The sequence below is a fragment of the Scomber japonicus genome, chromosome 5 (genome assembly GCF_027409825.1).
Source record: "Scomber japonicus isolate fScoJap1 chromosome 5, fScoJap1.pri, whole genome shotgun sequence".
NCBI classification, from domain to species: Eukaryota; Metazoa; Chordata; class Actinopteri; order Scombriformes; family Scombridae; genus Scomber; species Scomber japonicus.
The window spans coordinates 890,564-907,419 of NC_070582.1; the positions used below are offsets into that span (position 1 = coordinate 890,564).

The following is a 16,856-nucleotide window of genomic DNA, read 5'->3' on the forward strand; positions in this document are numbered from 1 at the left end:
AAATGGGTCAAATGTCATTTCAAATCTCTCTTATTGATCTTTTTTTAATATATTGATTATATTGAACTGGTCGTAACCTCCATGATGTCTTGCTGCGGAGTTCAGTCTGAATTTATCTATAAAACCAACAAAAATACTAAATGTACATTTTAACAAACCTGATGCTGCTTTTAAATCTAGTTTAACTGATTTATGAATTCATCATCTTACCAACATTTATTATTACTGAGCTATTAATGAAATTTAAATGTGTGGATCCAAAATTAATTAAATATGTCTATTTTTATTAAATAAATGTTTTTTTTTTGATTTTATGATTTGAAGACTTTCAGTGGATCTTAAAACAAGAAGCACTTCTCTCTCAAAGATCATTTATTTCTCATATTCAACAATCTGAAATAAAACATTTACCAAAATTATAACATTTCAACTTTTTATCTGCATAAAACCTAAAGCAAACCTCTTGTGTGTCTTCATTAGTGGTTTTAATTGTACTGTTTGTGACTGGGTTCGGGTTAGGGGAGCGGTGTTGTCGGGGGCAACGGCTGCTGGTCCCAGCTGAGGATCCAGACGAAGAACGACTCAAAGAACCAGCAACACAGGAACCAGTCCTCTCCGTCTGACACATTGCATCTGTGTATCTGTCTGGAACAAAGATACGGGACATCAACCCCCCCACCCCCCTTCCACACAAACACACACACACACACACACACACACACACACGCCCCCCCAAACATTGACATTTGCTGCAACACATCTTCTAGGTCATAAAATGACACAGAGTGAATATGAAGTCGGTCGGATTAAATCTGTTGGATTTTATTAAAGTGTGACGATGAAATGGCAACAAAAGGCGCCAAAATCAAACATTTGAATGAAAACTTCCTGTTGGAGTTGGAGTATGGGTCCAAGAGACTTTTTTGTGCGTCTTTACACGATACATATGTCTACCAAATTTCATTCATCTACATCAATCACGAGGGAGGGGCTCAATTTTTTTAACATTCAAAGCGATGCAGTGGCGCCATTTGGCCAGCACTTCCTGTTTTATGGCGAAACATCGAAAAATCCTGCATCACCACGGCAACCGGGAATAATGGAAGGAAAAATATTTTTATGACTTGTCATCTCCAATGGCTTAAGATGATTCTGAGTAAATTTGGAGTCAGTCGCATAAAATCTCTCGGAGGAGTTCGTGAAAGTACGATGTGTGGAAATCACAAAAAATGGCGGCAAAATTGAAAATTCAAATCAAAATAGCCAACTTCCTGTTAGCGTTAGCGTATGGGTACAAGACACCTTTTTGTGCATCTCCATTTTTTTTATTTTCTAGGGGGCGCTGTTGAGCTGTTCCGCAACGGCCATAAAATATGCAACGTGTCGTCGGGTCTGAGGCGTGTGCAGTTTTTGGGAACGTTTAGTCTGAGAAAAAACGAGAAAATGAATTTGTGCTCGGCCCTTTTCAATTTCAACTTTCAACTTTTTATCTGAATAACTAAACCTCTTGTGTGTTTTCATCTGTGGTTTTAATTTCACTGTTTGTGATTGTTATATTGTTATTATTCAAACAACATTTTTTACTTTGTTTTGTTTTTGCTTTTTCTGTTTTTATTGTTTTTTCTTAGCTTTCCTTTGTTTTGCTTTTATTTGTTTTGCGTGTTTATTTTGTTTCTTTGTTATTATTTTCATGTTATTGTGTTATAATGTTATTGATCAACAATCTAAATAAAAGTTTAAAAAAAAACGAAAAAAAAAAAACAGCCGAAGCGACTTCCTGGTTTTGGGCCGTGCGTGCTGACGTCAGAGCGCACGGCTCCACAGCCGCATTGTTGTTGAAGACGCTCCGGAGATTCCAGATCACCTGATCACCGCGATCGATCCTCCTGATCGGTCCTGATCGATCCTCCCGGTCGACCCCCGGTTATCCCCACCGCAGCGGACCTCCTGAGCCCGGCCCCGGCGCCCTGGATCCCGGTCCCGAGCAGCTGAGCCCAGAGCTGGATGTAACGGCCGCTCCGCTCCGCAGGCCGCCATCGCTCCTCTACCAGCTACCGTCTGCTCTCCGGTGAGTCCCGGTGAGTCCCGGTGAGACTCGGTAACCCTGCCCGCTGCTCGGCCCGCCGCGCCTCCACAGCCCGCCGTCCTGCCGCTGTCCCCGCCGGTGCTCCCCCGGTCCGGGCCTCGGAGCTCCGGTTGCTTCTCCGCTGAGGCTTCTAGCTTCTTGTTGTGTTGGTCGCCATCTTGGCTCCTCGGCTGCTAGCAGGCTGTTAGCCGGTCAGTGGTCGGTCTGTGTTTCCCGGGAGGAGGAGTGCTGTGTGTTATTGTGTGTTATTGTGTGTTACTGTGTGTTACTGTGTGTTACTGTGTGTTGCTGTGTGTCACTGTGTGTTACTGTGTGTCACTGCTCGGTACCGGTACCGTTAACCGGACCGGGTGAAGCAGCTATGTGTCGGTTGAAGCGGAGCTAGCAGTGAGTTAGCCGCGGCTAGCAGCTAGCAGAGCTCCAGAGAGAGACCGGGGCTGCCGAGCTGCTCTCTGCGGCTCCACAGCGCCTCCTCGCCGGCCACACGGCCAGCGGAGGCTCGGTGTGCTCGGTGTGGAGGTCTGCTGCTTTTTTTCATTCATCCAGCGCCGGTTCCTCCCGGTCAGCCGGTGTTAGCTTGCTCTCACTCAGGACTAATATATATTATAGTAATTATATTTAAAACAACACAAACTAAGTGAGGCTTTAATAATCTGAGCAGTTAAAGGACCAGTTCACTGTTTAACGGTTTAAACCTGCAGGCAGTACAGCGTGTTTATCTTCATTCCTCCTGTTCATACTGAGCATTAGATCCTTCATCATGTTTACAGGAAGTGATGGAGGACTAAACCCACAGTCCTCCTTCTGTGGAAACATGGATTTAAAAGATCTGAGGCTAATATGAAGCTTCAGAGTCTGAATGAGTCAAATCTTCATCTTCTAAGTTTCAGCGTTACACTGTTTTTAGTAGCAAAGTCTTTTTGTTACTGTACTTCCACCACAGAGAAACTATGGTTACCATAGTTACCATAGTAACTATAGTAACCATAGTAACTATAGTAACTCACACTGCTGAAGCTCAATAGAAGCTGATGAGAGACTTTAAATGAGTGAAACACTGTGATACAGTCCTCCATCACTGAACACTGGAAGCACATTAGAAGCAGATGTGTTAATAGTCAGTATGAACAGGAGGAATGATTACAGAGAGGAAAACCTGACTGCTGCTTTAACGCTGGAAACACTGTCAACTGTCTGAATGTATCTGGATGAGACTTTTGGACCTGAATAGTCAGGAATAAACCTGATAAATCTGAACTAATCTTGGGATTAAGGGAATAACTTTAATTTCTCTCACTCTCAATTATTAGAATAATTTAACCAGATACGCCAGAATAAAACTGAAAAGTAGGAATAATAAATAAGTGTGCAGAATAACTTTGAAAAGTCTCTGTTCCCCCTGTTTATACTGACTGTGGCATTTAAAAGAACAAACAGATAACTAACTAATATAAAAGGATAAAAAGAACACAATCAACCATGACTGAAAAAACAAATAAACTTTACTAGACTTTACCGTTCATATTGAAGGGAAGGACTCAGCAGTGAAGCTCTCTCTGCATCGTTTTACATGAAAAGGCAGGACAAGACATTATAACTGCTGTGTTTTATTATTATAACATATTTATTTGAGGTGTTTGAACGGCTCAGTCTTGCTCTGACCAGGCTGCTGCAGGTTTGATCCAGCACGCCTTGTTCTGCCCGTTAAAGACACATCAGTGAGTCAGTAACGCTGTGGTTTCCTGTCTTTGCTCTGCAGGGTCTTTACGGCTTCGGCATGAGGAAAAAAGGTCGACATCAGCGCCCGGCGGTGCTGAAGAGAGCGTCCTCGCCCATCAAGCCGTCGCCCAACCGCGAGACGCTGACGTACGCTCAGGCTCAGCGGATAGTGGAGCTGGAGGTGGACGGCCGCGTGCACCGGCTCAGCATCTACGACAAGCTGGACGTCATCTCGGACGACGACCCCACGGCTCAGGAGATCATGGAGTGCAACAGCAACAAGGAGAACAGCGAGAAGCCCCAGCAGGTCCTGGTGCGCTCCGTGCGACTTAAAAACAGCCAGCAGAAGAAGAACGCGGCGCTGACGTCGTCGACGCACGGCGGCGGCGGCGGCGGCAGCCACGGCAGCTCCGCCGGCCTGCTGGAGGCCAAGGTCAGAACGGTTGAATATAATTTACCGGTGGTGCCGCGGAGGCCGGTGACTTATTACAAATACACAGAGAGGACGGCCGAGGAGCTGGACGAGGAGGTGGAGTACGACATGGACGAAGAGGACTACGCCTGGCTGGAGCTCATCAACGAGAAGAGGAAGAGCGAGGGCATCAGCCAGGTGTCCAACCATCTGTTTGAGTTCCTCATGGACCGCTTCGAGAAGGAGTCCTACTCGGCCACGCAGGGTCAGAGCGACCTGCAGTCCCTGGTGGACGAGGACGCCGTCTGCTGCATCTGCATGGACGGAGACGGAGCCGACAGCAACGTCATCCTGTTCTGTGACTCGTGTAACATCGCCGTGCACCAGGAGTGCTACGGCGTGCCCTACATCCCCGAGGGCCAGTGGCTTTGCCGTCACTGCCTGCAGACTCCGGCGCGGCCCGCGGAGTGCGTCTTCTGCCCCAACCGAGGCGGAGCGTTGAAGAAGACGGACGACGACCGTTGGGGTCACGTGGCGTGCGCCCTGTGGGTCCCCGAGGTCGGGTTCTCCGACACGGTCTTCATCGAACCCATCGACGGCGTCCGCAACATCCCGCCGGCGCGCTGGAAGCTGACCTGCTACCTGTGTAAGGAGAAGGGAGCCGGAGCGTGCATCCAGTGCGACAAGATCAACTGTTACACCGCCTTCCACGTGAGCTGCGCCCAGAAGGCCGGCCTCTACATGAAGATGGAGCCCGTCAAAGAGCAGACGGCGTCCGGCACGACGTTCTCCGTGAAGAAGACGGCGTACTGCTGCAGCCACACGCCCGAAGGCTGCGACCGCCGGCCGCTCGGCATCTACGAGGAGCCGCACCCGAAAAACGGAGCCTGCCACAAGAGGGCCGACAAGAGGGGGAAGTCCCGCGCCAAAGGCTGGCAGAAGAAGAAGAGTAAAAGAGCGGAACCAGAACCGAAGCCGGAACCAGAGACCCAGACCAACTGTGGGCCCAGTATCACCGCCTCAAGGTAGACCAGACCGCCGGGACTCACAGCTCAGAACCACAAGCAGATTCTTATTAAGCTCAGAGCTGCAGAGTAATATAACATGATATACAACAAAATGAGTTTAACCCTCCTGTTGTCCTTGAGTCAAGGAAGGAAGGGAGGGAGGAAGGAGGGAAGGAAGAAGGAAGGGAGGGAGGGAGAAAGGAGGGAAGGAAAGGAAAGGAGGAAAGAAGCAAGGGAAGGAGGGAGGAAAGAAAGAAAGAGAGAAGGAGGTAAGGAAGGAAAGGAGGGAGGAAGAAGGAAGGGAGGAAGAAGGAAGGAAGGAAGGAGGAAGGAAGGGAAGGGAAGGAGGGAGGAAAGAAAGAAAGAGAGAGAGAAGGAAGGAAGGAGGGAGGGAGGAAGGAGGGAGGAAGGAAATGAGGAAGGAACAGTCAAAACGGACGGGGTCAGTTTGACCAGAAGAGAAACATGAGAATCCTGATCCAGGTTCTACTGTTGCTCTGCTGGTCTGATCTGTTCCTCGTCATCAAAGAGCCGAAACTCAGCGGCAGCAAGACAGCATGAAGGGAGGGAGGGAGGGAGGGAGGGAGGGAGGAAGGAAGGAGGGAAGGGAGGGAGGGAGGGAGGGAGGGAGGGAGGGAGGGAGGGAGGGAGGGAGGAAGGAAGGAGGGAAGGAAGGGAGGAAGGAAGGGAGGGAGGGAGGGACTGAATTCAGACTGAACTCCGCAGCAAGACATCATGGAGGTTACGCCCAGTTCAATATAATCAATATATTAAAAAAGATCAATAAGAGAGATTTGAAATGACATTTGACCCATTTTATACCAAAAGACTGAATGCTCCTGAAAATGTCAAATGGTGTAACCACAAAAGAATGATAAATATAAAATAGAAGGAAGGGAGGGAGGGAGGAAGGAATAAAAGAATGAAGGAAGGGAGGGAGGGAGGGAGGAAGGAAGGACAGAAGGGAGGGAGGGAGGAAGGAAGGAAGGAAGGGAGAGAGGGAGGAAGGAAGGAATATAACCCTCTCAGTGATAACTTCCTGTTTTGTGTTCCCGTGCTGCAGCTATGACACCATCCTGAACCAGGTGGCGGTCCAGAGGAAGCGGCCCTTCGTGGAGCGCGTGCTGAGCTACTGGGTCCTGAAGCGCCAGAGCAGGAACAACGTGCCTCTGATCCGCCGGCTGCAGTCCAACCCGCAGCCGCCCAAATCCAAGCAGGCGGTCAGTAGCCTTCCTTCCTTCCTTCCTTCCTTCCTCCATCCTCCCTCCCTCTTCCTTCCTTCTTTCCTTCCCCACTCCCTGCCGGCTGCAGTCCAACCCGCAGCCGCCCAAATCCAAGCAGGCAGTCAGTAGCCTTCCTTCTTTCCATCCTCCCTCCTTCCATCCTTCCATCCTTCCTTCTTTCCTTCCTTCCTCCCTCCCTCCCTCCTCCTTCCATCCTTCCTTCTTTCCTTCCTCCCTCCCTCCTCCTTCCTTCTTTCCATCCTCCCTCCCTCCTTCCATCCTTCCTTCTTTCCTTCCCCCCTCCCTCCTTACTCCAGATAAAACATGAACTATATGATAATCATTGCAGCGTATAAGCAGGCGGGCAATATATTGAAATTATATCGATATCGTGATATGAGACTAGATATCGTCTTAGGTTTTGGATATCGTAATATCGCGATATGTCATCAGAGTTTCTTTTCCTGGTTTCAAAGCTACACTTACCAGTTTACCCACTTTGTCCTCGAGTCAAGGAAGGAAGGGAGGAAGAAAGAAGGAAGGAAAGGAGGAAGGAGAGGAGGAAAAGGGAAGAAGGAAAGAAGGCGGGAAGAAAGAAAGAAGGGAGTAAGAAGGAAGGAAGGAAAGGAGGAAGGAGAGGAGGAAAAGGGAAGGAAGGGAGAAGGAAGGAAGGAAGGAAGAAAGAAAGAAAGAAGGAAGGGAGGAAGAAGGAAGGAAGGAAGGGAGGAAGAAGGAAGAAGGAAGGTAGGAAGAAGGAAGAAAGGAGGAGGAAGAAGGAAAGGAGGAAGGAGAGGAGGAAAAGGGAAAGGAAGGGAGAAGGAAGGAAAGAAGGGAGGGAAGAAGGAAGGAAGGAGGGATGGGAAGAAGGAAGGACAGACGAAGGAAGGAAGGAAGGAAGGAATGACCAGTCAAAATAGACAGGGTCACCACCACGTCACAAACATTTCTATGTGTGTAAGGTTGTGTTTAACAGAGCTGTGTGTGTGTGTGTGTGTGTGTGTGTGTGTGTCTCTGTGTGTGTCTGTGTGTGTGTGTCTGTGTGTGTGTGTCTCTGTGTGTGTGTGTGTGTGTGTGTGTGTGTGTGTAGGAGCGGATGGAGACCAACCAGGCGCTGAAGGAGCAGCTGAAGGAGTGGCATCGCCTCCGCCACGACCTGGAGAGAGCACGACTGCTGCTGGAGCTCATCAGGAAGAGAGAGAAGCTGAAGAGGGAGGAGGTAGAGAGACACACACACACACACACACACACACACACACACACACACACACACACACACACACACATATACACACAGAGACACACACACACACACACAGAGACACACACACAGAGACACACACACACACACACACACACACACACACACACACATATACACACAGAGACACACACACACACACAGAGACACACACACACACACACACACACACACACATATACACACAGAGACACACACACACACACACACACACACACACACAGAGACTCACACACACACGACTGCTGCTATTACTACTAAGTATAGTAGTAAAAAATATTAACATTATATATAAGATTATTATTGGTGTTTTCAGAATGATGTTACTGTAATACTAATGCTGTGTGTGTCTCTCTTTGTGTGTGTGTGTGTGTGTGTGTGTCTCTCTCTGTCTGTGTGTGTCTCTCTGTGTGTGTGTGCCTGTCTCCCTCTGTGTGTCTGTCTCCCTCTGTGTGTGTGTCTCTCTCTGTGTGTGTGTGTGTCTCTCTGTGTGTGTGTCTCTCTGTGTGTCTGTGTGTGTGTCTCTCTCTGTGTCTCTGTGTGTGTGTGTGTGTGTGTGTCTCTCTCTCTCTCTTTGTGTGTGTGTGTGTCTCTCTGTGTCTGTGTGTGTGTCTCTCTCTCTTTGTGTGTGTTTGTGTGTGTCTCTGTGTGTGTGTGTCTCTGTGTGTGTGTGTCTCTCTCTGTGTGTGTGTGTGTGTGTGTCTCTGTGTGTGTCTCTGTGTGTGTGTCTGTGTGTGTGTGTGTGTGTGTGTGTGTGTGTGTGTGTCTCTCTCTGTGTGTGTGTGTCTCTCTCTGTGTGTGTGTCTGTGTGTGTGTGTGTGTGTGTGTGTGTGTCTCTCTCTGTGTGTGTGTGTCTCTCTCTGTGTGTGTGTGTGTGTCTGTGTGTCTCTCTCTGTGTGTGTGTCTGTGTGTGTGTGTGTGTGTGTGTGTGTGTGTGTGTGTCTCTCTCTGTGTGTGTGTGTCTCTCTCTGTGTGTGTCTCTCTCTGTGTGTGTGTGTGTGTCTGTGTGTCTCTCTCTGTGTGTGTGTCTGTGTGTGTGTGTGTGTGTGTGTGTGTGTCTCTCTCTGTGTGTGTGTGTCTCTCTCTGTGTGTGTGTGTGTGTGTGTGTGTGTGTGTGTCTCTCTCTGTGTGTGTGTGTGTCAGATGAAGCTGCAGCAGTCGGCGTTGGAGGTCCAGCTGACCCCGTTTAACATCCTGCTGAGAGCCGTGCTGAGTCAGCTGCAGGAGAAGGACCAGTACAGCATCTTCGCTCAGCCCGTCAGCATTAAGGAGGTGCGTAACCATGGCAACCAGACACCCAAAAAAACCCTCGGAACTTCGTGATCCACCAGAAGATGATTCAGTGATAATATAATAACACATTACAGTACGATAAGTCCACATGCAGACACTGAACAGCAAATATCTGTCTCTGGACTAATAGAATAACTTTACGATGTTTTACCGCTTTTCCACCGAGCTGGAGCCAGTGCTCAGTTGGTGCTAACCCGAGCACCTCTTACGAACCTGTTACGAACACGGAGCAAGGCATCTAGCCAGAAGAAGAAGAAGAAGAGGAAGAAGAAGACAGCTCTGGCAAAAAAAGATAAAAATAGTACTTTTAATCAACAAATCTTTAACTCTCTGTAAATGCCATGCTAGCCGGCTAATAAACGCTAACCCCGCTAGCCGGCTAATAAACGCTAACCCCGCTAGCCGGCTAATAAATGTTAACCCCGCTAGCCGGCTAATAAACGCTAACCCCGCCAGCCGGCTAATAAACGTTAACCCTGCTAGCCGGCTAATAAACGCTAACCCCGCTAGCCGGCTAATAAACGCTAACCCCGCTAGCCGGCTAATAAACGTTAGCCCCGCCTCCAGTCCGCTGACATAATCGGTTCTTGCTTTAGACCAGCAAAGAGTTGGTGCTCGCTCTGGCTCCGTTCTGAGGATCGGGGCTGGAGCTTTGGCGGTGGAAAAGCAAAGAACCAGTGCTCAGTCAGGCTCTGGCTCCAAACCAGCACCAGCTCCAGCTCGGTGGAAAAGGCTTCATCAGTTCATGCTAGTCTCGATAACTTTGACCTGGACGAACGAGAACCTTCACAGACAAACCTTAAAGCTGAATTCTTGACCTTTTTACATTAAGAGTATGAAACTAAATGTTTTCTTCAGACCATCTGCAGCCTCTCAGGTGTCTCATCTGTCCCCTCTAGGTACCAGACTACCTGGACCACATCAAGAACCCCATGGACTTCTCCACCATGAGGAAACGCATCGACAGCCACGACTACCGGAGCCTGGACGACTTCGAGGCCGACTTCGACCTCGTCATCGCCAACTGCATGAAGTACAACGCTAAGGACACCTTCTTCTACCGGGCGGCGCAGCGCATGCAGGACCACGGCGGGGCCATCCTGCGCCGCTCACGCAGAGAGGCGGAGCGGATCGGCTTCGACTTCCCCAGCGGGCTGCACCTGCCCGAAGCCCCCAAACTGGAGGCGCCGCCCCACTTCTCCTGGGAGGAAGGTACGTCGCTCTATCACAAACATCACACCAATAAACACCGTTAATGATCAATGATTGTTACATAAAGGATAGAAACAGCTGTGTGATGATGTCATGTGCCCCCCCCCCCCCCCCTCCTCCCCCCAGTGGACCGCCTGCTGAGCCCCGCCTACCGCCAGCTGACCCCCCTGGAGGAGCAGCTGAGGGAGCTGCTGGAGAAGCTGGACCTGAGCACGGCGATGAAGCACAGCCCCTCCCGCAGCAAGAGGCTCAAACTGCTGAAGAAGACCATCATGGAGGTCCGCAGCGAGATGAGTTTAAAGAAGTCGCTCCCACCGCCGCGCCCGGCCCCCCCGGAGCCCGATCCCGCCCCCACCGAGTCAGAGGAGAAACCACTACCTGAGCCCCCGGCGGAGCCCCCGCAGGACGAGTCTTTACCTCCGCCGACGATAGAGCCGCTAACTTCGCCGTCGCAGCTCGACACCTCGTCCGGCGACCCGGAGCCCCCCCCCCTCAGACCCGTCAAATCCGGCGCAGACCACACTCCCATGGAGCTCGACGGCGACGCCGACACGTCTACCTCACTGCCCCCCGAAGGGCTCAACGGTCTAACCCCAGACACGCCGCCGCGCTCCGAGTCCTCCGCCGCCTGCAGCCGACGGAACAACGTCCTCTTCCGAAAGTCGAAGAGCGCCAGCCCCCAGAAACCCCCCAAAACCCCAGAGGCGTCCGCTGTGAGCCCCCCACCCCTGGGTGCCAAAACCTTCCTGTCGGTGGTGATCCCTCGCCTGGAGACGCTCCTCCTACCCAAAAAAAGAACACGCAGCAGCAGCGCCGACGCAGACGAGGACGAAGAGTCGCCCATCAAACGCCTGGGCACAGGTAGCCAATCAGAGACCGGATCTGAGTATTAACCAATCAGAGCTCCATCGTGACGCGCTGTCTTCTTCTTCTCCAGGTATAGCGAACGGTTTCGTGGTGGAGAAAGAGGAAACCTCGCCGTCGCCTCGCCAGCTGGAGCCTCGCCGCCGCTGTGCCTCCGAGTCCAGCATCTCCTCCAGCAGGGGCGTCCTGTCCAGGTGAGCAGGAAGCTCGGTTCTGAGTCCAGCCGACGGGACGTCCAGCGTGTCTGAATACTAACCCCGTCTCTCTTTCAGCACCGTCATCGTGTCTAAAGGCGGGAAAGGTCGTCTGGCGGCGGCTCGACGGAGCACCGTGGACGACAAGAGCAACCTGATGACCTGCATCGAGAACGGAGAGTTAATCAAAGCCGCCGCCGCCATGTCCTCAGGTGAGCGCCGGAGTGTCTGCAGCGAGCGTGAGAGGGGTGTGAATGGAAGTGCACGGCAAGCTGTCTGCTCACACTCACTGACCAGGTTTATTATTAGTAGGGCTGTCAAACGATTAATTTTAGTTAATCGAGATTAATCGCAGAGTTTCCATAGTTAATCGCGATTAATCACGTTTTGAATTGCGTGTTTAAAATCCTGTTATTTTCCATTTGAAGGCAGTTTTAAGCCCATAATGTAAAGCATTTCTTACCAGAGTGTCTTAACTGGGAATCAATCACGGCTCTGCTGCGACTCCCACACTCCAAAATGGTCCTTTGGTGGAGCTGAGGCTGGCTTGGCTGCACCTGGGTGTTTAGCGTGGAGGTGCTAACTCAAACTCCACGTACTCCGGTGGTAGTTAAACTCCGTTTGACACAGGTTGCATTTTACTTTTGACTTGTCAACTGAAGCGTCTGGAAGTGTTTTAAAGTTAAACAAGCCGTTCAAAAGTCCAGTAGCTCTCTTACTTTCCATCAGCGCGGTAGGTTTACTGCAGGAGGCCACTTCAAAGCATAGCGCTACAGCTAGAGGAGCCGTCTACGGGGGAGGAGAAGGGACAAAAAGGCTTGACACATTAAAATGAGATTAAAAAAATAACACGTTATGGATTGCATTAATCTGATCGTGATTAACGCGTTAACGCTGACAGCCCTAGTTATTAAACTCACTGACCAGGTTTATTATTACTATTATTACTTTTAGTGGTTATCTGTTTATTTATTTATTAATATATAATAAACATCGTCAGAGTTCTGAAACTGACCGACTCAGGGTCAACTTGCCTCTAACCGCTTGTTTGCTTGTCGCACGTTAATAAAGATAAACGTCCGTCTGTTCTGTAGCTAAGGTGGTTGCTAAGGTGGTTGCTAAGGCGTTTCCACTCTCATATCTCAGATGTGATTCAGCTCCAGCGTGGACGGATGTGATTTAGAGAAGTTGAACATTTGGAGTAAAGAAGGAGAAAAAGAAGTGAAATCCTGAAGCCGACCAATCAGAGCAGAGTGGGCTCATCAGGAGGGGCGGGCGGGAGGGGTGGCCTTAAAGAGACAGGAGCTCAAACGGTCTGTTAACAGACAGAGGCTGAGTAACTGTAACCCGACAGTGAGTGTGTGTGTGTGTGTGCGTGCCTGTGTGTGTGTGTGTGTGTGTGTGCCTGTGCCTGTGCCTGTGTGTGTGTGTGTGTGTGTGTGTGTGTGTGTGTGTGTGTGTGCCTGCCTGCCTGTGTGTGTGTGTGTGTGTGTGTGTGTGTGTGTGTGTATGTGTGTGTGTGTGTTCAGACCCCTGTGCTGTATGTGTGTGTGTGTGTGCGTGTGTGTGTGTGTTCAGACCCGTGTGCTCTCTGTGTGTGTGTGTGTGTGTGTGTGTGTGTGTGTGTTCAGACCCGTGTGCTCTCTGTGTGTGTGCCTGTGTGTGTGCGTGTGTGTGTGTGTGTGTTCAGACCCGTGTGCTCTCTGTGTGTGTGTGTGTGTGTGTGTGTGTGTGTGTGTGTGTGTGTGTGTGTGTGTGTGTGTGTGTGTGTGTGTGTTCAGACCCGTGTGCTCTCTGTGTGTGTGCCTGTGTGTGTGCGTGTGTGTGTGTGTGCGTGTGTGTGTGTGCGTGTGTGTGTGTGTGTTCAGACCCGTGTGCTCTCTGTGTGTGTGCCTGTGTGTGTGCGTGTGTGTGTGTGCGTGTGTGTGTGTGTGTTCAGACCCGTGTGTGTGTGTGTGTGTGTGTGTGTGTGTGTGTGTGTGTGTGTGTGTGTGTGTGTGTGTGTGTGTGTGTGTGTGTGTGTGTGTGTGTGTGTGTGTGTGTGTGTGTTCAGACCCGTGTGCTCTCTGTGTGTTGCAGTGAATCCTTCATAACTTGCTTGTCGTTGTTCCTGTAGAGGTGTGGAAGTCCACCGCTGCCTTTCCATTTGTTCTGGAGCCTCTTAAACTAGTTTGGGCTAAGTGTAGTGGATATCCCTCCTTCCCCGCCCTGGTGAGTGAGTGTCAGCCCACCGCCCCCCCCCCCTCGATGTCTCATCACCCATCTGCCTCTCTGTCATTGTGCGTGCTGTAGCTCGTGATGTGTGCTCACAGCCATGCGGGAGCTGCTTGCTGTGTGTGGAGTCGGCCGCTCGGCTCAGAGCCGCGGCGGCCCGGCTCGCCCCCCCCCTCCCCTCTGCATGCTTGTGTCTCTGATACCCCTTGTCCACCGAGCTGGAGCCAGTGCTCAGTTGGTGCTAATCCAAGCACCTCTTATGAACCTGTTGCTTTTCCACTAGCAAGGAGCCACGCGATTACGTCACTGTATAACGTAGCCAGCGCTCGCCTTTGAAGCACTTCCATGATTCACCAGTGAGAGGCAGCAACGTGGCGCAAGGCAGCTAGCCTGCCGGAAACAAAGAAGAAGAGGACGACAGCTCTGGCAAAAAAAAGATAAAAATAGTACTATTAATCAATAAATCTTTAACCCTCTATAAATGCCCCGCTAGTCAGCTAATAAACGTTAGCCCCGCTAGTCAGCTAATAAACGTTAGCCCCGCTAGTCAGCTAATAAACGTTAGCCCCGCTTCTTGCTTTAGACCAGCAAAGAGTTGGTGCTCTCTCTGGCTCTGTTCTGAGGCTCGGGGCTGGAGCTTTGGTGGTGGAAAAGCAAAGAACCAGTGCTTAGTCAGGCTCTGGCTCCGAACCAGCACCAGCTCCAGCTCGGTGGAAAAGCAAAGAACCGGTGCTTAGTCAGGCTCTGGCTCCGAACCAGCACCAGCTCCAGCTCGGTGGAAAAGGGGTATGAGTGCGGGCTTCCTCTGTGCTGCCTTCACACGGCGCCGCCATGCCACAAGCGTCTCACTCGGTGTCTCTCTGTCTGTCTGTCGGTTCACAGATCATGGACCCCAGGGTGCGGAGGATGAGGGGTCGGCACAACGGGGCGGAGCTTCCCCGCCCGCCGCCGGACGTCCTCAAAGCCGGAGAGCGGATGCAGTTCAGGTCCGCAGAGAAACTCTTCCTCGTCCACTTCTTCGACAGCAAGCGCAGCTGGTGAGGCGCTCACCGAGCAGAGACAGCTCAGTTCACCTCTCATCTCCACCAGCTGTGTGCTCACATCCTCCTCCGGTTCATACTGAGCATCAGATCCTTCATCATGTTTACAGGAAGTGATGGAGGAAGGAAGGGAGGAAGGGTGGAAGGAAGGAAGGGAGGGAGGGAGGACTAAATCCACAGTCCTCCTACTGTGGAAACATGGATTTAAAAGTTGATCTGAAGCTAGAAGCTTCAGCGTCTGAATGAAGAAGAGGAAGGAAGGAAGGAAGGAAGAAAGAGAGGAAGGAAGGGAGGAAGGACGGGAGGAAGGAAGGGAGGGAGGAAGGAAGGCAGGAAGGAAGGAAAGGAAAGACTAAGAGGAGGAATGATTACCTGCCTGCTGGTTTCCTTTCATTTAAACACCTGCAGGATTCAGCTGAGAATGATGAGTAGAAGGAGGAGGAGGAGGAGGAGGAGGAGGAGGAGGAGGAGGAGCATCAAAGCATTTTAAAGGAGTCGTCAATCCAGTTCAGTGAAGTTTGAATTAAATCGACAAATAGTGATTATTATCATCGTGGACCAGAGGAGTCAAACTCATTTTTATTCAAGGGACACATACAGACCGATTTGATCTTATGTGGGCCGGATCATTAAAGAGATGGAAGGAAGAAAGGAAGGAAGGGAGGGAAGAAATAAGAAGGGAAGGAAGGAACAAAGGAAGGACAGAAGGAAGAAATGAAGGAAGGACAGATGGAAGGAAGGAAGGGAGGGAGAAAGGAAGGAAGGAAATAAGGAAGGGAGGAAGAACAGAAGGAAGAAAGGAAGGAAGGAACAAGAAAGGACAGGTGGAAGGAAGAAAGTAAGGAAAGGGAGGAAGGACAGATGGAAGGAAGGGAGGGAGGAAGGAAGAACAGAAGGAAGAAAGGAAAAGAACAGGAAGGAAAGTGGGCCTGATTGGACCCCTCGGCGGGACGGTTCTGGCCGCATGTTTGACCCCCCTGTCGTAGATTCATCTCAGGTTTTGCTGAGTTTTAAATTAAATGCAATTAAATCAGCAAATCGTCACTTTAGAGAAACGATAGAGACAATCATCATCATCGTTAGTTATTAAATCGTTGCGTTTTATTGATGATGTCATCTCTCTGCAGGCAATGGCTTCCTAGATCCAAGATGGCGCCCTTCGGGATCCAGACGCTCGACAGAGTCAAGCTGACGGAGGCTCGTTCCTCCGGCCTCCGAAAAACTGTGCAGCTCGCCTTCGACCGAGCCGTCGACCACCTGAACCGTGTCCATGGCAACGAGCCGGAGCCGAGCACAGACTGAACCCAAACCCCCCCCCCCCATACACACACACACACACACACACACACACACACGATATCCTCCCGTCATCCACCTCTCCTCTTTGAACTCCATCACTGCAGAGACGCACAACACACACACACACACACACACTCACACGCACACACACACACATAAACATACTGTAGGTGTCATGTTTACCATTTCCTGCAAACTGGAACCCCCCCCGTCTCAAATACTGTAGCTTGTGACGGCCATCTTGAGCTATGCAATGACTCGACTCGGTTAGCGGGTGAACACAGAAGAAGAAATAATAATCACATGATCCACGCTGTGAGTCACGTGATCCACGCTGTGAGTCACGTGATCCACGCTGTGAGTCACGTGATCCACGCCGTGAGTCACGTGATCCACGCCGTGAGTCACGTGATCCACGCTGTGAGTCACGTGATCACGTGATCCACGCTGTGAGTCACATGATCCACGCTGTGAGTCACGTGATCCGCGCCGTGAGTCACGTGATCCGCGCCGTGAGTCACGTGATCACGTGATCCGCGCCGTGAGTCACGTGATCACGTGATCCACGCCGTGAGTCACATGATCCGCGCTGTGAGTCACGTGATCCACGCTGAGTCACGTGATCCACGCTGAGTCACGTGATCCACGCTGTGAGTCATGTGATCACGTGATCCACGCTGTGAGTCATGTGATCACGTGATCCACGCCGTGAGTCACATGATCACATGATCCACGCCGAGAGTCACGTGATCACGTGATCCAGGCTGTGAGTCACGTGATCCGGGCTGTGAGGACTGAAACATGACGGGTCTAACACCTGTTGAATGTGTCAGAGTTTGACCTTTGACCTCCTTTGTTTAAAAAAAATGTGCTGCAAGACTGCTGCAACAATCTTCACTGCCATGAAAATGTCCATCTGTGTGTGTGCGCGTGCGTGCGTGCGTGCGTGTGTGTGCGTGCATGTGCGTGTGCGTGCGTGTGCGTGCGTGTGTGTGCGTTTGTGTGTCTCTGTGTGTGTGTGTGTCTGTGCGTGTG

At 50.7% G+C, this 16,856-nt stretch overlaps 1 protein-coding gene across 1 annotated transcript; it reads left to right on the forward strand.

The window, feature by feature from the left end:
• The first annotated feature begins 1,820 nt into the window (after positions 1-1,820).
• LOC128359148 (bromodomain-containing protein 1-like) lies at positions 1,821-16,265 on the forward strand. The gene is made up of 12 exons (XM_053319585.1): positions 1,821-2,068; positions 3,846-5,242; positions 6,288-6,444; positions 7,535-7,663; positions 8,849-8,977; positions 9,898-10,210; positions 10,337-11,071; positions 11,148-11,268; positions 11,347-11,494; positions 13,387-13,479; positions 14,365-14,519; positions 15,650-16,265. The coding sequence occupies exons 2-12, from the start codon at positions 3,864-3,866 to the stop codon at positions 15,822-15,824; spliced, it is 3,534 nt and encodes a 1,177-aa protein (XP_053175560.1). The 5' UTR covers positions 1,821-2,068; positions 3,846-3,863; the 3' UTR covers positions 15,825-16,265.
• The last annotated feature ends 591 nt before the right edge of the window (positions 16,266-16,856 follow it).